The sequence below is a fragment of the Coccidioides immitis genome (assembly GCF_000149335.2).
Source record: "Coccidioides immitis RS genomic scaffold supercont3.4, whole genome shotgun sequence".
Taxonomy (NCBI): domain Eukaryota; kingdom Fungi; phylum Ascomycota; class Eurotiomycetes; order Onygenales; family Onygenaceae; genus Coccidioides; species Coccidioides immitis.
In genome coordinates, this window is record NW_004504311.1 from 2,041,122 (window position 1) to 2,062,770 (window position 21,649).

Sequence of the window (21,649 nt, forward strand, 5' to 3'; positions counted from 1 at the left end):
CCAGTTCTGGTCAGGTCATACAAAAGGATAGAGCAGAGAGGAGGAGAAGAAAGGAGGTGGCGGAAAGGAAAGAAAAAGAAGATAAGGCAAAACAACAAGCAGGAGAAGCAAGCAAGGATGCAAAGAGCTCCTAAGATTATTAAGTTGAAAGAATATTTTGTCTCTAACTGAGTGGATAAAATTTGATCATATGTGTGGATAGGACACAGCTATAATCTCTATATCATATAAGAAGGTGCCTAGCTTTACTAATGATCCTATACTTTACCAGATAAGCGCCTCCTCAAATGATTGTTCCAGAAGAAAGAGGTGTAATCCTTCTCTCATGTTTGGGATTCTGATCCAACCTTCTTGGTCTGCAGTTACGGTTTAGCCGTGCGCCGTTTAGCTCCTGATCCTACAGATCAGCATAGTGTTTCTCCACATGCTGCTAAAAGGACTGCTGATTCATAAACACCTGTAGATGTTTACTTATTATGAGGAAGGGTAAAGCAAGGTGAAGGACAGGTAAATATGTATGAGCGAGGAAGTGAAAATGGCATAAAGTGGCGGGGCGGGGGCTAGGCACTAATCTAGAACAGGAGCGATCGAGGTCTTCCCGTACATATATATTTATGTACGGAGTACTCCGTAGTAGTTGACAGCCCTGTCTGGGTGTGAAATAGTTAAATATCTCCTCCTGGTCAGCCTCCACTTGTGGAGGGATTTGCGAATCGGGATAACACTCGGCGTCGTTCAAACCGCCGATTGCCGAGCTGTAACATCAAGATACAATGATTTCGGTGGACATGACATACCGACTGGACTGATTAAAAGGCCAGCTTTGGGTTCTAAGGAATTATAATGCGCCATTGCATTGAAATAGCCGCCACTTGCTGTTGATTCAATCAGCAACATCTATCTCTCATGCGATCCAAAGCGGTCGCAACGCTTTCAAACACGCTACCCAGGTTCGGGAGGCAATTCTCGACGTCCAGACATGTGAGCGCCGAGTTTACGCATGTCGTAAGTGGTCTTCCAAACGCCTCTCTTTCTGGATGATTGATCGTAGGACGCGTCTAAGCATGGCCTAGGTGATTGGCGCAGGAGTGGTTGGCCTCGCTATAGCTCGGCAGCTGGCTGGTAGAGAAGGCGCTTCCACTCTTCTACTCGAAAGACATAGCGCGGTGGGCACGGAGACAAGCAGTCGGAATTCAGAGGTGTGTTATCTCGTTTTTCTTTCCATCAATAATCCTGAATTCACGCCGTTTCTCCCTGCACCACCTGGCGCTCACCCGCGCGGAGACCAACTACAGGGTACCCTAACCAAACCAAAGAAGAAGCGAAACTGACAGGCACTTCTGCTTTCACAACTCTCAAGGTCATTCACGCCGGTCTCTACTATGGCACGGATACCCTGAAGACAACGCTTTGCATTAAAGGCAAAGAGCTCCTCTACTCCCTGTGCAAAAGACACAACATTCCCCACCGCCGCACCGGGAAATGGATCCTCGCCCAGGACGACCAGCAATGGGCTGAATGCCTCAAACTGCATTCCCACGCACAGCACATAGGCGTACCTACGCGCTTCGTTGGCCGTGAGGAAGCGAGAAGGAGAGAACCCGATGTGCGAGCACGCGCAGGAATAGTGGAATCCCCAACGACTGGCATAGTGGATAGCCATGCCCTGATGACATTTTTACACGGTGATTTTGAGGACCGGGGCGGTGACTGCGTGCTCCAGACTACAGTTCGGAATATCCAGCCGCTAGATGGAGGGGAAAGTGGTTATAGGATATATACGACGTCTGCAGATGGCGAACAAGAAGGCTCAATCACGACAGAAACAGTGATCAACTGTGCAGGGCTTGAGGCATGCAGGATAAATAATATGATACTCCCGAAGGAAAGGCACCGAAAGGCTTATTTCGCCAAAGGAACTTACTTCTCCTACTCGGCATCCACGCCTAGACCAGACATTCTCTTATACCCGGCACCGAAACCTGGACTTGGGGGGTTGGGAACACATTTAACACTGGACATGGCCGGGCGTGTACGATTCGGGCCTGATGTGGAATGGGTGAATGATCAAAATGACCTCAAACCCAGTCCGGCACGACTACGAGATGCTATTCCGGAAATCCAGGAGTTTTTGCTCGGTATCAAAGTTGAGGATATAGGTGTGGATTATTGTGGGATTCGACCCAAACTATCCAATCTGGCCTCGGTGTCCAAGGGAAAGGGATTCCAGGATTTCATAATTCAAGAGGAAGAAGGCTTTCCCGGGTTTATCAACCTGCTTGGGATCGAGAGCCCCGGGTTGACAAGTAGTTTGGCGATTGGGGAGATGGTTGATGGCCTTTTGTATAAATGAGGTCTAAAATCTCTCTTTGTCTAGCTGGGTCTTTCTTTCTGTCTATGCTGAGATATACTACTTAGTGTAATAAATCAGGGCAAATCTTTCGCGCAAACGTCCAGTGCCCTGGATTCTACATACAGCGCAGTAGCGATAGGTTTAACAATCAGAGGGTGTGAACGAAGGACACTAGCCTTCCAGTCTCCCCGGTAAAATCTGTGCACCGTTGTTGCCGCTCCCCCCCATTTAGCATTATCTGGTAAGGGTCATGCTGATTGTACCCACTAAACAATGAGCTATCTAAACCAGATTGCCATTCCTTTTTCTTTCTTTTTTTTTTTTTATTTTTTATTTTTTTTTTTTATTTTTTTTAAATGCCTTGGCTGACAAGCTGCCTCATCGCTCGAGAACATCTTGGTTATGGCTCTTCTAATTAACAATAGTCCTAGATTGTATGAGTTTATTGCGCGTTTCTTTTTTACAAATGGGATAACCATCCAAGTCATCATCGTCGATGGAAACATCTATGCTTTTCACCATATCGTGGTGCGTAGCCTGCTAGTGCAGAGTCGCCATACCGCCGAAATATCGTAGTTGTTTTTCGCAACCCAGTACGAGAAAACGCCAACGAATATCGCTAGTCCAATTGAGCCGAAGAGTCGTGAGTTGCTTCGTAGGAAAATTAAGGCCTTTTGTCGTCTCTCCTCTCGCTGAAGGTCGCGGGTTTGTTTTTCGAATAGGTCTCTTGCTTCTGTCGGGGTAGCCCGCAACGCAAGGTCTCGAGACGTTTTCAGAACGCTGTTTGGTGAAATCTTTCGCCAAGCGCGGAAAGGAAGCGACTCAGGGGGGTGTTTGGCGTATAGTTCCAGGGCGTTGGATATCAGCATCTCCAAGTCGAGCGGCTGGGGTAGTTTTGAAAGAGTAAAATGCATCATCTCCGGTTCATCAACGGGTATCTCAAGAAGTTCTTTTCGTCTGGAGAGGATAATGGATCCAAAGAGATAGATCGAGACCACTGGCTCGTGGGATAATATAAAATCAAATAGTCTTGCTATGTCGCTATACTCTTGGATATCGTGCGCATAGAGCGTAAGCGTCGCAGCGAGGGCAAAGAATGGCTGGGTGCCGGACACGTGCCGATACAGTTCTATATCTGCACCATGCAGCAAAGCAGGGAGCAGTTGAAGGTGCTTAACAGCCGGGGACAGCGAGGGGAGCATGTAATCTCTTATGCGGAAGAGTGAGACTCGCTCAATTGCGGGGAGTGAGTCCTTTGGGCCTAGGACCAGGAGCAAAACTTGTGCAATATCGTGGTATCCTTGAAAATAGCACAACATGGGGTTCCTTTTAAGGACGGATATGATTAGGTTAAATAGCTCGTCCTTCTTGGTTTCTAGCTGTTTATCCGTTTGGCCTGGATAGCAATATATTAGCATGCTTCAGGTTTTTTTTAATAAGAGTCAAATCAGCCAGCTCACAGTTAGGATAGTGCACAAAGGCCCGGTTAACATCCAGTTTAACTTGATCTTCGTCACGGTGCTTAGGGAGCCCATCCACCGCTGGGGGCGCAGTATGTGAGTCGTAATCATATCCAAGCAAAATGGGCCCTAGCAAACATCAGTAAGTCCCGATCAACAAGGGTTACAAGGAGTGAATTATTCATACAAGCAAGTTTGCGAAGGTCATCATGCAGTAAACCACCTTGTGAAGTTGCAAGGGCTATCAATGACTCCACGTCCCTCTCTTCACATCCTCGAAGAATATCTTTCCTTTTAGCCTGATGGGAATCGGATACAGATGCCCTTCCATTCTCGCGAGAATCTACCATTGATCCATCAGAGTGGCCTTCGACTGGCTCCTTTTCATTGAGCACGACTGCCATGAGAGCAGTGATTAGGACATAGACCGGTTGTTCCACCCGGAGAGATCAGCTCCGTACAAAGCAAAGCATGGGTTAAATTATACCCTAGCGATGTTGAATTAGTATAATAGGTTGAAGGGGAGCTGTCAGGCGGTCGAAGTTATATAGTAAGGAGCAAAGACAAACGACCAAGGTTGTGACTGTGAACCCGGAACATTGGATTCTTGTCGGTCTGAAGAAGTGAGCGCTCTGAGATCAGTGATTCCTCAGTCAGGGCGACAAATGCTGGATGCTAGTCGGAAAGAATGAAAATTGCAGAGCAGTTACTGATATGGATATTCATGCACGCTCTGGGCGTGTTCCGTGTCTTCGTCTCGTCGTCAGTGTAGCGCTGCCGCCAGACGTCTCCGTCACCAGCCTGGGTCCAGGCCACTCTGGGCCGCGAAAATATTCCGCCAATGAGGGCCTCGGGATGCGAGAAACGGCATGGAATTTTGTTTCAAAAGAGAGCGCTGATTGGCTCGCTCAGGGGTCTTTTTTATTTTATTTTTTGCCGCGAAATTGATGTGCACGGCCCACCGCCCTAGTTAGTAATCCGCATTAGCCTCAGGGCGGCGGGACAGGCTGCATCGAAGTACCAGTCAGTGTCTATCATTCTTTTCGCTCCCTGCTCCGAGGACGAGGAGATACCAAACGCAGTCACACTTTTAAGGGCAGAGGCACAGCGGGGCCTGTCGAGTCTATTCAGATATTTCGAATCGTCATCAAGTATTTTCGTTACCCCGCTGCCGTCCCGTTTGACGGGTCACATTTGCTTTTCCGCTTCTTGCTCAGTCGGCGACTCCGTGCGCGCGATGGGCATTTGAGGTGACACTTGGGGCGGCCTGAATTTCCAGTTCATCCTTGGGTTTTGGGATCTATTATTATCTTCCTTTGCTAGTACAAAACTGCCCGCGAGAGCCTTTATCCTGAGCAAGAATGGCCGTGCCTTATGGATACATAGTTTAACATGGTATGTGTATACGTGCAGGGAGTAGGTCTTTGTTCAAGTGTGCCATCCGCCTATTCATCCCATCTTTTGGAACTTGATTGTAGTACTGATATCTGTGTTATCAAGCTGTTACCTTGACCCGCCACTGGAGAGCTGTTGTTAATGAATCCAAAGTCTTTGTTTGGCTTTCCGATTCTCTCCATTTTCCTGCATTGCGGGGCCAGGTGATGAGCTGTTTTACCTGGGCTTCTAATAAACAGTTTATAATCTCATCTTTACTGTTTCCTCTACAATGAAATTCCATTTCTATGCCATCTCATCTTAAGGGGTTCTCATAGCCAGCCTTGCTTGTTTCTGTTCAGCACGCCTTTTTTTTTTTTTTTTTTTTTTTTTTTTTTAATATAAACAGCAATATTACGGATTCCGATACGCTTGATACACGGCAGCGCTTCTTATTTTCTCCTTTTCTTGCTTCCCTCTTCAAACAAAAAGGATACCCTTTTCCTTTTTGGCGTGTCGCGCAATGTCCCTCCAAACAACCTACCTTGTGAATGGCGAATGGGCCACTAGACGGGTCGATATCGGTGAAATACTTGCCAGAAACCGTGAAATAAATATTCCTGGAGAAAATCGAACTTCAAGGGTGCCAGCTACAGGTTTCCTTTCGAGAACACTCGTCCATGGTCCAGCAATCCAGTGGGTATTACCGGCTCGTATCCGCCATCAAAACAGAAACGATGTTGTCTTTGTGGGAGACAATTTCATTCAGATCAAGGAACTCGTGCTAAGTGGACATTTGGAGGAAGTTATGACAAAAGCAGATTTTGATGCCAAGATCGTTGGCGCAACGGTTATAAACACGCGTCCTGAAGTAGGATTGGGCGATGAAATTGGAGTCGGAAGAAGCGCGGCTGCTCCCGGTGCTCCGCTGGATGTTGGGAATCTTGCTCCTCAGATTCTCGTTCTGATTCTGGCCTCAAAGGAAATGATATTTCTTTACGCAAAAGAGTTATCCCAAGGGCGCCATGAATTTGTGCATGCGCGAAGGCCTTTGCCAGCGGATGTGAGTTCCCTAGAAGAGTATGGGAAGAACATAACAGTCGATCCTCGGTGAGCAAGTTCCGGGTTTCCCTTCTGTGCAACGAGATCCCTAACAACATACAGGTCCCGCGCAATGGCGGTTTCGGCGGCGCAAAAGTTTTTCGGCATATTCTCGCTTAAAGCCCCTCAAGTAATGCAGCGCGAGATGGCGTGTGGGCCGGTAAATCCAATTCAGGAAGTATGAATGCTCTTCAAGCCTGGGATCCCGGAGTGGCGTAATTTCCCAAGAGCTAATCTAGACCGATGCAGGAACGTTTTTTCCGCACCGACGGCGATATTCTAAAAATGGAATTTCTATACCCCAAATCTAGCGACCCCGACAAAGCAATTCTGCTTCTACTTGTGTCGCGGAATTCAGGAGTCCATTTGATGCTCTACTACTGGAACACGACACAAAATTTGCACTCTATAACCCCCAGAATCACGGGATTGAGAAGGCTACCTGTGGAGTGGGGAGCTCCTCCGATTCTAGTTCCCTTAATCCAGTCTACGTCTTTTTTGTTCGTCACTCCTACCAAAGTTCATATTTTTTCCGATGTCGTGGAAAAGAATATTCCTGCCAAAGGATATTCGTTGCCCCCAAGCGACGACTCCATATTCGAGTGGAGCGACCTTATCTGGACACAATGGACTCGGCCTATGAGACATGGCGTCCGCAACAAAGAATTTGATGACATTTATCTCTGTCGGGAGGATGGAAAAATCCTATACCTAGAAATAAAAGATGGCTCGGTGAAGCGCAATTCGGTCATCGGGGTCCTTGATTGTAATCTTGACACTGGATTTTCTATCTTGGACGGCGGGTTTGAGGCGGGAGATTTATTCGTTGCAACTGGTAGCATGAGCAGCGGCGGTTTGTTTATCGCAGAGCCAAGAAAGCCACTGAGGTGCATACAGCGCATCCCGAATTGGGCACCGACTTTGGATTCTATAATCGTAAAGGGGCCGGTGCAGCGCAATCCTCCCGTTTCCCAGACTGAATTTCGGACGGCCGGGCCATCCTACGATAGGATATTCACCTGTTCCGGCGCGGGCAGTCGCCCGGGAGCCATCGCTGAATTAAGATATGGACTGGAAGCGCGAATTGGATTGGTGGTTGACCAGGAAGATTCCTCTATCATTATCGATCTTTGGGCGATACCCAATGAGTTTACGGGAGGCACGTTTTGCTTAATATCAAACCCAATGTCATCGTCCTTAATATCTATTCCTATTGAGGCGACGGAAGACCTCTACGCATTGGATGAGGAAAGCTCGGGCTTGAACCTCAGCTCCCCAACACTAGCAGCGTCTAGGACCGCCAACCAAATGGTTATTCAGGTTACAGATGTGTCCATCAATTTGACGGTATTGGAAGATGAGGCTCTCCGCGTTTCCATAGAAATGGAAAAGCCTTCAAACCGAATAATTGCGGCTACTATTAACGGCCGGCTATCTCTCCTTGCTACGGTAATCCGTTCTGATGATGGCCTTCAAGTCATTGTGCGGACTCCAGAAATCAATTCTAGTGGCCTCCGGTGTAATATGTTCGCCCAGCCTTTGGTGACAACTTACGAACCTGTTTGCTTGCTAATTGAGGAGATCAACTCCCACTTTTACCTTTTTATTGGCACCAGCGATGGCAGACTCGTAGTCGTCGAAATAGATTATGCAAAAGGCTTGGTTCCTGTTACTGAGCAGAAGATCTTCGGCATGGGAGATCAAGACTCGACCGTGTGTGAGTATTTACAGATGATTTCTACAGTCAAGCGTGGGGTTCCAAAGTTCACCTTATTCTGTGGTCTTCGAGGTGGTATTTTGGTACCATTTGATATAGAACGAGACTCAAATAACGCATTCGCAGGTGAGATATCTCGCCCCTATCCTTAAGTTGAAAGGAAGCATCAGTGCTAATATACGGAATAGGGGCAACCCAGAAAACGCCATATAAACTGGGAGACACCTTCGTTCGAATTCGAGGCTATGAATCCGACGGATCGATGGCGATTGTAACCTGTGGACACGGTCTTTGGCGGTTGTCATTCAAAGAGGATGATGACTGTACGGAGCATAGATTAGACAAGATTTTAATCACAGATCAAAATAATGTGAGTTCTCCCAGCATCTATAAGCTACCTTCGTTCTGGCTTACATTGTAATAGCCCTCCCGCATACAGTGTGCTATCGATGCGTTTTGCTGCATCGACCCACAGCCTAATTCGCCCCCAGGAGGCCTTGGAGGATCACTCCTATGTTTCGCTGAGAATCAATTATTTGCCTGCACTCTGGAGAAGCTGCCAAAACCTATTCCTCGAGAGATCCATGTTCCGGGCAGCCCTAGACGGATAATTTATTCCAAATACTTACAGAGGCTAGTCGTCGCGTACAACTCCACCAGTTATGAAAGGGATGGTGAATATACAAGGTGCTATAGCCGTCCAAGGCTCTGCTTCGTTGACCCGGACAGCCAATCACCTGAACCGTCTTTTTTGGAGCTGAATCATGACAATAACCAGTCTCCCGACGGCACCAAGGACGCTAAAATGCCTACAGGAGCATCTGGAGAGAAAATCACAGCTCTATTTGATTGGAATTTCTCAAGTGGCGAACATGCCTACCACATGATTGTTGTTGGAACTTCACAGCCGCGCAGTACCTATGCAGGGCGACTAATATATATCTCTGCTCGTACCAATCCTCAGAAACCGGGGCACATTGTTCCAATTATCAAAAACATGCTGAATTACGACCAACCCGTCAGAGCAATAGCCTCTTACGAGTCAACTAGTTTGATAATTGGGGTTGGCGATGGGATCTTGGTCCAGTCCCTCAACCCTGCAACTAAAAGATGGCGGAGATCTGGAACTTACAAATTGGAGTCAACTCCTCTTTCCATTACTGTCAAGGAGCCATATATTTACGTTTTGACGGCGCGACACTCAGTCTGCATTTTAAAGCTGGTGGATGGACATTTCGAGCTGTACGGTCAGGATGGCGCCGACAGAGAGGGCCTCGACCACGTGAATCTGCAAAGCGATTCAAAAATTATTCTGACCTCGAACAGAGGTGGATCGATAGTCGGGTTCTCCGAGTTGGGACTGGTGCCGGATGAAAAGCTGCTAAAACCGCTTTTCGTCGCCCACGTCCCCTATTCTCTGATACGACTCGGCCCAAGCTATAGACCATATGAGCCGGGATCGCCTGAAACCATATACGGTACAGCTCTTGGAGGCACCATATACAGATTCACGACTTTGAAGGAGCACGAATGGCGTCTTCTTCGGTTTATCCAAAATATCTGCCTGGCCAACGCGGTCATTTGTCCGTATCGGACACGGCGCAGGATTGTCATTGAGGATTTAGCCCCGGCTATGCTAAAACCAGAGTCTATGCATGTCGATGGTGATATTCTCAGCCGAATCGTAGATCATGGAATGCGGTTCTTGGAAGATGTGATGAGGAAGAATACCACGGCCTCGTTTTATACAAACAGATCTGCGACTGACAGCCGCGGGAGGATGGAGAGATTTATAGAGTTTGCTACGCCTGTGGTTGGAGATGTGGAAAATCCATTTGCAGCGGTTGTATCTTGGATGGAAGACTTGCTTCGTCTTGAGCTTTGAGGTATTGCCTATCTTAATTAGATTGCAAGAAACAGGATGTGAGGACATATTCTGCTCTGATATCTCTCTGGTTATGGTATGGATGGGAGGAAAGCATTGCAAGGCGAAACCAGCCCAAAGGAAGGGGAGACATGGTTGCTGTTCTACTAGAAATGACTCAGAATGCTGAAAAATTATGCGTTAATCCATGAGTTTGTGATGCCATCCAAGGCTGGGAGCCTGCAGGCAAAAATCCCTGCAGCAGGGTTCTGATACAGGTTGGATGCTTGTTCGGTTGAATCATGCAGGTCGGTTGATAGGGCAGTTTGAAGCTGATTGGGCACGGCTGAGTGGTTCGCTTGGCTCCCCGTGATATTTTTCCACGCTGAAAAAAAAGTTTGCAAACGGCATGGGAGGCGGAGAGTTTTGATGAACGAACAAACTTTGGCTGCTCCCAAATCCTCGCCTTTTAGGGACTGTCAAAACTTAACTACCATCAAGAGGGGCCCAGCTCTTCAACAACAACTGAACTTGAAATTAACAGCACAACATTCTTCTCAAAATTTCCCTTTGTGCCTCTGGCTTCTGGTCGAACCGGCCACCTTGCTGATGTCATTAAGGGCTTCAATCACCACGTTACCCATTTTCCCGCACTACCACACGCTCCATCCAAGCATATCAATCCCTCCACGGCTCGATCCCGGGTCCATATAGAATTTATCTCATTCAGGTTAATTTAGAAAGAAGTTACTTAGTTCAAAATGCCGCCGAAAAAGAAGGGCAATAAGAAGCAGCAGGACGATTGGGAAGCCGAGCTAGGCGAGTCCATCACGCCCACAAACGGCCAGCCTGATAACGCCGCCGAGTCCAATGCCACACCCAATGAAGATGATGATGAAATGGGAGGCGGCCTTTTGGCTGCCTTGAGGAAAAACAAGAACCGCAAGGCAAAGAAAGGCAAGGCCGTTAATAATGATTTTGTTGAGGGCGAAGATCCTACCGCTGGTCTCGAGAGCAAAGAGCCCGAGGAAGCTACATTCGATGAGGATGATGTATTCGCGGGAACTGCTAAGAAGTCAAAGCCTATTGCGAAGGATGAGCCTTCAAAACAGAAGACGAAGGATGCGGAAGAGGGAGGAAAAGTGAAGTCGAAGAAGGAGAAGGAGAAGGAGAAGAAGGAGAGAGAGAAGCAGAGAAAGAAGGAACAGGTTCGTGGCTGTTCTACTTTTAAAAAGCTATATTGTGGTTTTGTTATTCAATGTTAATTTACTTTGGTATTTAGGCTGCGAAAAAGAAGGCTCAAGGACCGGCCGCAACTCCAGCCCCGAAGGCAGAGCCTGCGAAAGCTGCCGAGCCTGAACCAAAAGCCGAACCTACTTCCGCCCCAGAGACTACTGGTAAGAAAAGAAAGGTCCCGGCTCATCTTGCCGCTATTCAAAGACAGCAAGAATTGCTTCGGAAACAACAAGAGGAACAGGAGCGCCTTGCAGCCGAAGAACAAGCTAAAGAAGAAGAGAGGCTACGAAAGATAGAGGAAGAGGAGCGGAAGAAGGAAGAAGCACGTCAGAAGAAAAAGGAAAAAGAGCGAGAGAAAAAAGAACAGCTGCGCAGAGAAGGGAAGCTACTCACAAAGGCTCAGAAGGAAGCCAAAGAGCGTAATGAGATACGCATGAAACAGCTATTGGCTGCTGGCGGCAAGGTTGCCGGTCTCGAGCAAGATTCCGAGCCCGTGGAGAAAAAGAAACCGGTTTATGACAATAGAAAGAGACGTGGACCAAGAGGACGGGAGGAGGTTGATTTGGAAGCTGCAGCAGCAAGAGCCGAGGCTCAGCGCAAGGCTGAAGAAGAGGAGAGAAAGAAGCGAGAGGAAGAGGAGAAGGCAGCTGCTGAGGCAGCGGCCAAAGCTAAGGAAGAAGAGAGCGACGATGGTATTAAGGACAGCTGGGATGCTCCTTCGTCCGATGAAGAGGAGGAGGCGGAAGCGGAAGCGGACAAAGAACTGTCAGCTAAACTATCCCCAAATGCCGCAGATGGAAAAGTGGAATTGCCGACGCGGCAGAAACCTACCGATGGCTCCTCAGAAGAGTCCGAGTCTGAGGAATCCGAGGAAGAGGGAACTGCATCACAACGAGCTATAGCCCAGAGGAAAGCAGAAGCCGCTGAGCGAAGAAGGAAGCAGCATGAAGAGGCCCTGGCAGCTCGATCCAAAGACCACTTGCGATCTCCCATTTGCTGTATTCTTGGACACGTCGATACAGGGAAGACGAAGCTGCTTGATAAGATTCGACAGACCAACGTCCAGGAAGGAGAAGCTGGTGGTATCACTCAACAAATCGGTGCTACCTACTTCCCCTCAGAAGCCCTTAAGCAGAAAACCGCTGTCGTCAACAAGGATGGCAAATTCGAGTTCAAAGTCCCCGGTTTACTGATTATTGATACACCTGGTCACGAGTCCTTCTCCAACTTGCGCTCTCGAGGCTCGTCACTCTGCAACATTGCCATTTTGGTTGTTGATATTATGCACGGACTCGAACCACAGACCCTCGAGTCCATGAGATTGCTGAGAGATAGAAAAACGCCATTCATCGTTGCATTGAACAAAATTGATCGTCTCTACGGCTGGAAGAAAATTGATAACAATGGCTTCCAGGACAGCTTGGCGCTTCAGAATAAGGGCGTCCAGAACGAATTCCGTGATCGTCTTAATAAGACTAAACTCGCCTTTGCTGAGCAAGGGTTCAACTCCGAGCTATTCTGGGAAAACAAATCCATGGCTCGCAACGTCTCCTTGGTTCCTACTTCAGCTCATACCGGAGAAGGTGTTCCCGACCTCTTGAAGCTTCTTGTTACTCTCACGCAGGAACGCATGACAAACAAGTTGATGTATCTGTCAGAAGTTGAATGCACTGTCCTTGAAGTCAAGGTCATTGAAGGTCTTGGTACCACCATTGACGTCGTTTTGTCAAACGGTATTCTCCGCGAAGGCGACCGAATAGTACTTTGTGGTCTCAACGGTCCTATAGCGACGAACATACGAGCGCTTTTAACACCTGCTCCTCTCAAAGAACTTCGTATCAAATCGCAGTATGTTCATAACAAGGAAGTTAAAGCTGCATTGGGTGTCAAGATCGCTGCCAACGACCTAGAACATGCTATTGCTGGATCTAGACTCTTGGTGGTTGGACCCGACGACGATGAAGAGGACTTGGAAGACGAGGTCATGTCTGATTTGGAAAACCTCCTCAGCAAGGTCTCTAAAGATAATCGTGGAGTCAGCGTCCAGGCGTCCACTCTGGGTTCTCTTGAAGCCCTTCTTGAGTTCCTTAAAGTATCCAAAATTCCTGTGGCCAATATCTCTATTGGTCCTGTGTATAAACGTGACGTGATGCGTGCAGGCACTATGTTAGAAAAGGCCAAGCAATTTGCTGTTATGCTTTGCTTTGATGTTAAGGTCGACAGGGAAGCACAAGCCTACGCAGATGAAGTTGGCGTAAAGATCTTCACCGCCGATATTATCTACCATCTATTTGATGACTTTACAAAGCATATGGAAGAACTTTCTACCAAGAAAAAGGAGGAAGCAAAACTTCTGGCAGTGTTCCCTTGTGTTCTGCAGCCTTCTGTTATATTTAACAGGAAGGATCCTATTGTCATTGGTGTTGATGTGATCGAGGGCAATCTGCGACTGCTCACACCGATTGCTGCTGTCAAGACTAACCCTGTGACCGGCGCCAAAGAAATATTTAATTTAGGAAGAGTGTATGTGAACATCTCCCTGCTGTGCATTGTGATTGTAACTGACATATATCTTCAAGGCAATCTATCGAACGTGAACACAAGCAGATTCCTATGTGCAAGAAGGGTCAACCGTCTGTTGCTGTCAAAATTGAAGGCCCTAACCAACCAGCTTATGGCCGTCAATTGGAGGAGAAGGACGTGCTTTACTCGCTCATTTCCAGACAGAGTATTGATACATTGAAGGAATTCTATCGATCGGATGTCTCTATGGACGAATGGGCATTGATCAAAAAGTTGAAGCCTCTGTTTGATATCCCGTGATTGCATGCATGCCATGTAGATTGTCTGATTGTGTTGTCCTTGCGACTCAGTCTAAATGATTATTGACTTGTTCTCGCCTCTCCTGCACTCTCTTACGACTCTTTGTTACCTGCTTTCCCAGCCCGGATCAGACTGGGATTTGCAGAGAAAATGAAAAATCTTACGACATGATAGAAAAATGAAGCAAAACCATATTGGCATTTTGATGGTGATGGTCTCCTAACACAGAATGCCTTCAAGTCGCAACCTATCCCCCTGTTTATGCCTTGTTTTGAAGCGATAATTTCTTCTCTGTATATGATATACACTGATAGATTATCTTCATTCTTGGATATCACAGAATATGCTCTTGATAGGACTATCAAGGCTAGAATGCCAGGAACTAAGATTGAGTGTATATCCAACATTTGAAGCAGCATCACACTCAACGATATATTTACATTATAAATTCCTGTTATCAGGAAATAAACCTAATCTCCAGCATTCCACCGTATATACAAAACTCTTCGGCCAACGTAACCGTCGCAACACCCACCTGCCTCCTATCCTATATACTCCGTACATACTGTACCCACAATACATGGACTTTAAGACCTCGTCCTTGAAGAAGCCGTTCTCCGCACCTCACGATAAATAACTCATTCACTCTCCTTGCCCTTCCAATTTCTCCACCTTCCCTCCCTTTTTCTCCCAATCCAACCACGACCCATCATACACCCCAATTCTCGACCTATCGTACCCTGCCTGCACCGCCAATTCCGCCGCCGCCCGCGCGCGCACTCCAGCCCGGCAGTAAAACACAATATCGGCATCTGCCGCGTGCGCATCAGTGCTAGCGCCGTTGGATGTGGCTTGCGGGATTCCTGGTTTGGAGAAGCCGAAGCGGGTGAGAAATTCATCGGGGGTAAGGAAGAGAGCGTCGGGTTGGGAGTTGAGTGGGATCGAGAGGGAGGAAGGGATTATGCCGGTGGATACGAGCTCCTTGGGTTCGCGAACATCGATGAAGATGGTAGGTTTGCTGGTAGGCTTGGTGATTTGGGAAGTTATCTGTGGGCGGTTTTGTGGTTAGTTGTTGTGAGGGCGGGTAAAAGGGCGGGTGTGGGGAGGATGGGTTTACGTCGTCGAAGTTCCATTGCTTGAATTGGGGTTGATCTTTTGCGCTGGAATTGCTGGGAGCGTTGAACCGGGCGGTGGAACCGGAGAAGAGGCGGATTTGGGGGATGACTCGCGTTTGGAGACTTGCTCGCGGGACAGCCTGCGGCTGGGAGCGTATGGCGGCGAGGCGGAGGGGTGATGCCCGCGAAACTGCCCGCGGGGCACATGCGACGCCCTTAGGTGAGAAGAAAGATGTAATTGCGCGCTTTGAAGCCATTGTGCAGCCGATCACTCCCTTGAAGGCAATATCAATAATAAGGCTGCTCTGCCGATGTTCGATGTGAATGTCTTGACAGCAGACAACAGCTCGGAGTTGATGTTAGTTACAACTGGCCTGGATGATGTCAGCAGGCTAGTTACTTAACGCAATCCACAACCGAGCGGGACAACCAAGCAAGCGGGACACCAAAATACACATACAAAACTCAACTTTTTGCTCTCTTATATCTCTATTTAACAATGTGACGGTTAGCTGGCGGCCGAACATGGCTGATTTTGCTGCCATTTTTTTGGCGCCTGCTAACTTGCTGACTCTCAATCATCACATGAGTCAATCACCATGACCACATCCCTTTCCTCCATGCACACCCACAAAATCCATGGCCCTTGGCACTAATTTTTGTGGCCCTCCTTCACCCTTGTTCACCCTTGCTCAACCTTGCTCACCCACTCACTCACCCTGCAGAGAAGGGAGCTCTTTTGATGCTTCACCTCTGCCAATTCTGGCTCCCCCCTGGATCATCATGTTCTCTCCAGTTCCAGGCTCTGTCATGCTAATCATGTCCTCTCCAGCTCCGTTCTATCTCTCACTAATATCTCTCTCAGCACTGCAGTTTGGTTCTCATTTACAAAAGCACTTATTAACTCAGTTCCTCACTTCTGATTATCTCTTGAGTCTGAACACATGGCCATCTGGCAGAAACTACAAAGAAGAAAAGCCATCATTCCATCCCTTTTTCAGGATTTCTACTATCTCAAGGCGGGTGTTCACTGCTTGAGGCAGCTGGTCAACCTCAGCAAGTTCACTCCCACAATGCAGAGCATGTTTCTGAGTATTTACAGACTGCCTGATGATGCAGGAGCCAACTACCCAGTTCAGATATCAGAGACTGGCTTCTGACAATGTCTAGTGGCTCTGGCTGAGTGTGCAAAGCTCAGATACAATCAGCTCTTTCTATATGCCAACCAACACTCTGCAGAGATGCTGCTGCAACTGAAAAACAATAATCTTGTGGCAAAACCCAGTTATGAAAGTAACAAGACTGTAATCTACAAGATGGCTGCTCTTGCCTGACAGTTGAATTTTGACTCACTGCAGATCCAAGAGCTTGTCAAGAAATCTCCCAATCAGCAGATTGTGTGGGTTGCCCTTCTCAAAGCTTGGAAGCCTGATTGCTATCAATTCCCTGGTGACACCCTCAAATGCCTAGTTGATTGTGTTGTAGAAGGCTTGGCCCTTGCCTAACCTCATGAGAGCCAATCAGATTGCAGGGCTACCATCAGTAGGGAGGTTGAACAGAAGCAGCATTGCAGACTTTTATGGGCCAAAGCTCAAGAACAGGATTTACCATCTCTGTCTATTGACCAGATGCATGCGGACAATATGCCTGCTGGTAATAAAGTCACCATGCTCTTTGTGAGACAGCATGTCTATTTTGCTTTCTTTGGTGAGCCATCAATAACTCCACACCCCTCCAGGCCAGGGCTGAAGTGTCTTCTTTGGAACAAGTTGGATCCAACTTGCCCATGTCACCACTCTTTGTTCCCGAGGCCAGCAGCAATGATGGTAGCAATTGGGATAGGCACCATCCTCAGGAAACCCGCCGAGAACAACAGTATCAGAAGAATAGGGAGAAGGAACATCAGCAGCAAGAAAAACAAAAACAAAGGCAGTCATCAGGAGCTGAACACCAAATGCTGACTGCCCAAGCCTATTCAGCTGCTCCTCAAGAGTCAACCATTCACAGTCCCCTTGAAGAAGTCCAGGCGAGTGATTACATTCTGTCGTGGGATGATATGCCACCCATCCTGGAAGATATCAGCGAAGAACCTGTTGGCCTAGAGGAACCGGATCCAATGCAGCTGCAAGAGGTTGTAGACAAGCAGTTGGAGAGGGAAAATGAGGAGCAAGAACATATTTACTGTTGGTCCTCAATTTGGTTAGTCTCCTAACTCCAGTGGAACAGCACATACCATCCTCACAACGTCAGACAAGATCCCTTTGCTTTCAATCCCCACCCCAGACAAAGGCCCTTCGTTTCGACGCATCATGACAACAGAGGTATGCAAAACACTTTCAAGAGGAAGACACAAGTCTGATTTCAATAGCGAATCAAGGAAATTGCTGGCCTCTTGAGAACAATCGCCCGCCTGTTTGAGGGAATTAATCCTGTGAGTCTGTTGCATTTTGTGTCTTGCTTCAGCTCTGATGATGTCAGGAATTCTCGCAAAGCTTTTTGAGTTTTGAGAGATGGTTATTACAACGTACCCCAGAACAACAACTGCCATCCAAGACTGTTTACCATTGTAGTCAGGGCCATCATGATCCTAGTGATGGCTGCGAAAAGACCACAAACGCCAATGGAACAATTGTTACGCGACCTTTGCCTGACAATGTAAACGCGGCAGAATCAACTCTCACCGGATGGGCTGCCTACAGCAATGGGGCAGGCAGCACGAATGATAGCAATGGCACCGCTGCTATCATCAACACCAACATCAACATCAACACCAACAATACCACCACCGCAGAAGTTCCGCTTGACGCTGAAGGCAATGCGACAACCGAAAGGATCACCAACACCGAAGCGGCTACCAACAGCAATGAGACTGCTGCCACTGAGAATAGCAACAACAATGAAGCAATTCAGCCGAAAGCTTACTTCAGCGAATTTGATCTCCCTCAAAAGGAAGTAGAGAATCTTGTGAGCCTTGCAAGATCCATCGCTGATGGAGAGGAAGCAGAAGAGATTGTGACGGCATTTGAAAGAGATTATGCCAAGCATCCACAACTGTTCTGGGATATGTTCTCAGGAAATCTCAAGACGGAAAACTCTCTCGACAACCTTCTGTCCGCAATTTCTCACTTTAAGAGTTCAAGTCCACTGGGCCGCCGACTCCTGTCGAGACGACTAGATCAGGATGTAGATTGCATCGCACAAGCTGAGGAGGAGAATTGGTTCCAATGCCGAGGAGGGAATGGATCAACTAGCAATCAAAGTTTCAGGGTCTTTGCTCTTGAAAGACGTCTGGGAAGGAAATCAACGCCTGCAGAACTTGCCAGTTTACGATGTGGTGAAAGGCTTTCTCAGTTGGAGAGTGGCTATCTAATGGGATTTGGGCAGCCTCACTGGACAATGTGAGTCGACACTGCCGTTTTAGGTCCATAGCTAACTTAGTCCGATAGATTGGAACGTGGGTTGTCGTTAGAAGGGGCCTAGATACTGGATGGTTACATTCGCACGCGAAAGTCGTTTCAATCATACCACCGCCTTTCACCCTTGGTTGATAATGTTCAGAACTCGTTCCCATCCTCGGGCAGCAAGAGAAAGTTCGGTGGAGAGCATGAAGGCAGGAAATTTACTACTGGAATAAAAGAACGCCCAGGCATAAGTGTATTTCGGCTAAGGAACATGCCTACTCAGGCTGGACGCGCTCATTCCCTCCAGATCTCGTCTAATCCCTCAGAACTGCCAAATAACTTTGACGTGGGTTGGCATGCGCATCCTGCAGCTACAAACGTACAAACACGGACTGTTGCTCCACCGGTGTGGGAGACGCCTCATCACTTCCGGGCGCCAACAGGAATCAGCCACGCAATCATGCACGCCGTGGAACCCTTCCCCTAACCAAGAAATAAGAATTCCGCTCCCCCAGTTGGAGGCAAATCTCGACTGGGCAAGAACTCCCCTCGCTAGCGGATACGATTGGAGCAATCTGCCAAATCCCTTGATGGCAACAAGCGATCATCTCGAGAGAATCGATTGGGATAATCTGCCAAATCCCTTAATGGCGACAAGCAATTCCGAAAGCTATGGTTCGCAAACTTTTCCTACCTCCGCCGGCGCTTCCACTGAGTTTCCTGACGGTCAGGATGGCATTCAAACAATAGCTTCTTAACATAGGATATGGCTAAGGAGTGTATGTCTATCATTATAAAGACATACTTTTCGACTTTCGGCTATGTACATACAAATTGAATCTGGAAATCAATTGGGACTCTCAAAAATCAGATATCTAACAGCAACAATATCGCGAGGCCCCCCCCCATTTCCAGGAAATATTATTGATTCTCCACCATCAAAGACAACAGCATCTCCCGTATCCATCTCAACATCCTCGCCCAGAAACAACCCGTTCTCGTGCGAAAGCTTTTCCAAGGCGATAAGGACAGCGACTTTCTTTTTATCTGGAGCTATACCTCGTAAAGTTCCCAATTGAGGCATGGAGTTGATGATAATCGGATGCCAATCGAATAAAAGATGCTTCAAATCTTTCGACCGTTCAATAATATTCTTTTTATGTCTTAATTTGACTTGCTTGATGTTTGATGAATTCTTCAGTGGTTGTCAATAATCCGAACGACTTCTGTCAGATAAAGAGTCATACCATCATCCAAGTATTCACAACAATTTCAGCAGCAGGAGTTTTCTTCAAGGCTCAAAAAGGGTAGTATGAGCCAGATGTTTGCGATTGAAGAGGACTTGAATCAGAGGAACTGCGCAACTCTTTGACTGCGTCATCGATGATCTTCATATCCACTGTTGGAAATACATCCCATTTTCGTGAAACATTTTGGTATGTCGAAGTCTGAGACTCGACCGACTGCTGACTAGCTTTGTCTCCCGGCATGTCAACAGGCCATACTCTCAAGCAAAATGTGACGAAAGTCTGAAAGATTGAACAAGCGCGGCATCAATACTGGATTTTGGGTGTTTGAGGGCTGGGCACAGTGACCTCAGGGGTTGGTCGGAATGGAAAAGATTTTCTCCGTCATGTATCCTCTCGGGAGTGAGATGGTGCCAGCTGACCGTAGATATGGTAGAAAAATAAAAGTAGAGAACAAAGGAGTGGGGGTAGAGAGCCTTTATCAGTAGTACACCTTGTTATCCAATCTGCAAGGACTGCTTGACACGGTAGCTAACATAATACACCTGACTCCGATCCAACCCTTCAACCTATCAACAAAAAGTGCCTCAAAAACGTCTAAGAGGAGTTGCGATAAGCTCACCCAACCGACTTGTGGAGGCGAAACCTCTGACGCGGTCTTCTCTGGCCAACCCGAATTGCCGCTTCCATTACACCGGAAGCCCTATGATAAGCGGGTCAAAGGGTTTGGAGACCTCACTGAGATGTTAAGTGACAGTAGGACTCTAGGACCTTCTAGCAGCTGAAAGATGCCGTTGAGCAATACCCAGCAAGCCGTCCGGCAGACGCAAGGTGAAGAATATTCAAAACTTGAACTGGGCAAGTAATCTAGTTGTCATGGGTGCTTGCTCCCCATGCTATTGCATATTCTAGATGGCTTCCACCTAGTAGAATTGTCCCAAGGCGACGGTTTCCTGGGCTAAGTTCAGCTTTGCAGTACGGAGATAAAACATACGGACTCGGACTGCGGCTTCATGATGAGGCTCAAGGGAAAGGGGTGGTGCGGCGATGATAGGCCTCTTGCGGGACAGAGGATACCAATCATCATGTCCACCTCGTTGGGCCACTAGCAATGTAGGCATCTCTCTCGGCGCCAACAAGAATTGTAAAGCGTTTGCCTTGCATTGCTCTAAAACTCAATCAGCAGGATTCAGTAATAATTATGGATATACAACCTGATAAATACATCTCTCCGGATAGCCTGCTGTGATGATTCTTTATCCACATCCATGGTCCACATCTAGCGAGCAGTAGATTATGAGCAAACAGAGATTCAACATTGAATGAACACGTCAAAAATCTGTCTAATGCGAAGCTAGTCTGGATTAGGGAAAGGTTGTTTGTTTGTGCCAAGTCCAACACTCTTGATCAAAGCCAACTCTTATCCCAAATAAGTATAGTGTGGTTCTACAAAACTAAATATTTATATTTTGTACATATTTCCATGTTTTAGTTTAATTTTCCTGGTCTTCTAGCTCGAAAAGCATCTCTGTTAGTTCAAAATGAATGGCTTTTATTATCTTCCGTGTCCAATTTGCCAGCAAGACGTTGATCTAAAACATCCGGCTTACTTTTATATACTTCCTCTTCATTCAGCTTATGCAAAGCTCTTCTCCAACAACAACTTCCAACTAAACAAATACTCGATAGGAATACAAAGCCTTCAGCTAAGGACAACCGAAACTTATCCTACTCTTGACTATAGGCTAAGGGCATATCTTGTTCATCAAAGATGCTATGAAGTTGTTGGAGAACCTTCTTACTTGCAGCTCTGTCTGTTGCTTGATGTGATTGAGCCCACTTTTCTCTCACGCACACTTCCTCCTCCAAGTGCACACGGTGCCTTCTCGCCTTCCTCTTGCCTTATCCCGCATATCAGCTCTACTACCAAACAATGCACCCAGTGGGACCTGGGGCAG

General features: G+C 47.4%; 7 protein-coding genes across 7 annotated transcripts; 4 read left to right on the plus strand and 3 right to left on the minus strand.

The window, feature by feature from the left end:
• The first annotated feature begins 666 nt into the window (after positions 1 to 666).
• On the plus strand, positions 667 to 2,557 carry CIMG_04999 (NAD dehydrogenase). The gene is made up of 3 exons (XM_001245557.2): positions 667 to 1,005; positions 1,074 to 1,199; positions 1,361 to 2,557. The coding sequence occupies exons 1-3, from the start codon at positions 907 to 909 to the stop codon at positions 2,351 to 2,353; spliced, it is 1,218 nt and encodes a 405-aa protein (XP_001245558.2). The 5' UTR covers positions 667 to 906; the 3' UTR covers positions 2,354 to 2,557.
• Positions 2,558 to 2,678: 121 nt separating this feature from the next.
• CIMG_05000 (TBC domain-containing protein) lies at positions 2,679 to 4,542 on the minus strand. Its single transcript, XM_001245558.2, has 3 exons — positions 4,001 to 4,542; positions 3,814 to 3,942; positions 2,679 to 3,749 (listed from the first exon to the last, which is right to left on the minus strand). Exons 1-3 carry the CDS (start codon positions 4,215 to 4,217, stop codon positions 2,869 to 2,871), a joined length of 1,227 nt encoding a protein of 408 aa, XP_001245559.2. The 5' UTR covers positions 4,218 to 4,542; the 3' UTR covers positions 2,679 to 2,868.
• Positions 4,543 to 5,313: 771 nt separating this feature from the next.
• On the plus strand, positions 5,314 to 10,215 carry CIMG_05001 (uncharacterized protein). Its single transcript, XM_001245559.2, has 5 exons — positions 5,314 to 6,297; positions 6,352 to 6,466; positions 6,538 to 8,131; positions 8,194 to 8,375; positions 8,430 to 10,215. The coding sequence occupies exons 1-5, from the start codon at positions 5,711 to 5,713 to the stop codon at positions 9,888 to 9,890; spliced, it is 3,939 nt and encodes a 1,312-aa protein (XP_001245560.2). The 5' UTR covers positions 5,314 to 5,710; the 3' UTR covers positions 9,891 to 10,215.
• Positions 10,216 to 10,322: 107 nt separating this feature from the next.
• Positions 10,323 to 14,397, plus strand: CIMG_05002 (translation initiation factor aIF-2). Its single transcript, XM_001245560.2, has 3 exons — positions 10,323 to 11,077; positions 11,152 to 13,628; positions 13,685 to 14,397. Exons 1-3 carry the CDS (start codon positions 10,631 to 10,633, stop codon positions 13,926 to 13,928), a joined length of 3,168 nt encoding a protein of 1,055 aa, XP_001245561.1. The 5' UTR covers positions 10,323 to 10,630; the 3' UTR covers positions 13,929 to 14,397.
• Positions 14,398 to 14,410: 13 nt separating this feature from the next.
• CIMG_05003 (rhodanese domain-containing protein) lies at positions 14,411 to 15,363 on the minus strand. The gene is made up of 2 exons (XM_001245561.2): positions 15,046 to 15,363; positions 14,411 to 14,975 (listed from the first exon to the last, which is right to left on the minus strand). The coding sequence occupies exons 1-2, from the start codon at positions 15,298 to 15,300 to the stop codon at positions 14,571 to 14,573; spliced, it is 660 nt and encodes a 219-aa protein (XP_001245562.1). The 5' UTR covers positions 15,301 to 15,363; the 3' UTR covers positions 14,411 to 14,570.
• Positions 15,364 to 15,987: 624 nt separating this feature from the next.
• On the plus strand, positions 15,988 to 18,713 carry CIMG_05004 (uncharacterized protein; the record flags this gene model as incomplete). The annotated part of the gene is made up of 9 exons (XM_001245562.2): positions 15,988 to 16,135; positions 16,214 to 16,347; positions 16,402 to 16,492; positions 16,568 to 16,750; positions 16,813 to 17,226; positions 17,270 to 17,364; positions 17,412 to 17,474; positions 17,522 to 18,441; positions 18,490 to 18,713. The coding sequence occupies 9 exons, from the start codon at positions 15,988 to 15,990 to the stop codon at positions 18,521 to 18,523; spliced, it is 2,082 nt and encodes a 693-aa protein (XP_001245563.2). The 3' UTR covers positions 18,524 to 18,713.
• A 471-nt stretch (positions 18,714 to 19,184) lies between these two features.
• On the minus strand, positions 19,185 to 20,957 carry CIMG_05006 (uncharacterized protein). The gene is made up of 4 exons (XM_001245564.2): positions 20,906 to 20,957; positions 20,314 to 20,859; positions 19,692 to 20,253; positions 19,185 to 19,639 (listed from the first exon to the last, which is right to left on the minus strand). Exons 3-4 carry the CDS (start codon positions 19,695 to 19,697, stop codon positions 19,292 to 19,294), a joined length of 354 nt encoding a protein of 117 aa, XP_001245565.2. The 5' UTR covers positions 19,698 to 20,253; positions 20,314 to 20,859; positions 20,906 to 20,957; the 3' UTR covers positions 19,185 to 19,291.
• Positions 20,958 to 21,649: the final 692 nt, after the last annotated feature.

Coding starts and splice junctions, on each gene's coding strand:
- CIMG_05002 (XM_001245560.2), top strand. CDS start 10,631: ATGCCGCCGAAAAAGAAGGGCAATAAGAAGCAGCAGGACGATTGGGAA. Junction 11,078..11,151: donor AGCAGAGAAAGAAGGAACAG/GTTCGTGGCTGT, acceptor TTTGGTATTTAG/GCTGCGAAAAAGAAGGCTCA. Junction 13,629..13,684: donor ATATTTAATTTAGGAAGAGT/GTATGTGAACAT, acceptor TATATCTTCAAG/GCAATCTATCGAACGTGAAC.
- CIMG_04999 (XM_001245557.2), top strand. CDS start 907: ATGCGATCCAAAGCGGTCGCAACGCTTTCAAACACGCTACCCAGGTTC. Junction 1,006..1,073: donor GCGCCGAGTTTACGCATGTC/GTAAGTGGTCTT, acceptor AGCATGGCCTAG/GTGATTGGCGCAGGAGTGGT. Junction 1,200..1,360: donor CAAGCAGTCGGAATTCAGAG/GTGTGTTATCTC, acceptor ACAACTCTCAAG/GTCATTCACGCCGGTCTCTA.
- CIMG_05003 (XM_001245561.2), bottom strand. CDS start 15,300: ATGGCTTCAAAGCGCGCAATTACATCTTTCTTCTCACCTAAGGGCGTC. Junction 14,976..15,045: donor AGCAATGGAACTTCGACGAC/GTAAACCCATCC, acceptor AACCGCCCACAG/ATAACTTCCCAAATCACCAA.
- CIMG_05001 (XM_001245559.2), top strand. CDS start 5,711: ATGTCCCTCCAAACAACCTACCTTGTGAATGGCGAATGGGCCACTAGA. Junction 6,467..6,537: donor CGGTAAATCCAATTCAGGAA/GTATGAATGCTC, acceptor AGACCGATGCAG/GAACGTTTTTTCCGCACCGA. Junction 8,376..8,429: donor TAATCACAGATCAAAATAAT/GTGAGTTCTCCC, acceptor ACATTGTAATAG/CCCTCCCGCATACAGTGTGC.
- CIMG_05000 (XM_001245558.2), bottom strand. CDS start 4,217: ATGGCAGTCGTGCTCAATGAAAAGGAGCCAGTCGAAGGCCACTCTGAT. Junction 3,943..4,000: donor TGACCTTCGCAAACTTGCTT/GTATGAATAATT, acceptor GATGTTTGCTAG/GGCCCATTTTGCTTGGATAT. Junction 3,750..3,813: donor CTTTGTGCACTATCCTAACT/GTGAGCTGGCTG, acceptor ATTGCTATCCAG/GCCAAACGGATAAACAGCTA.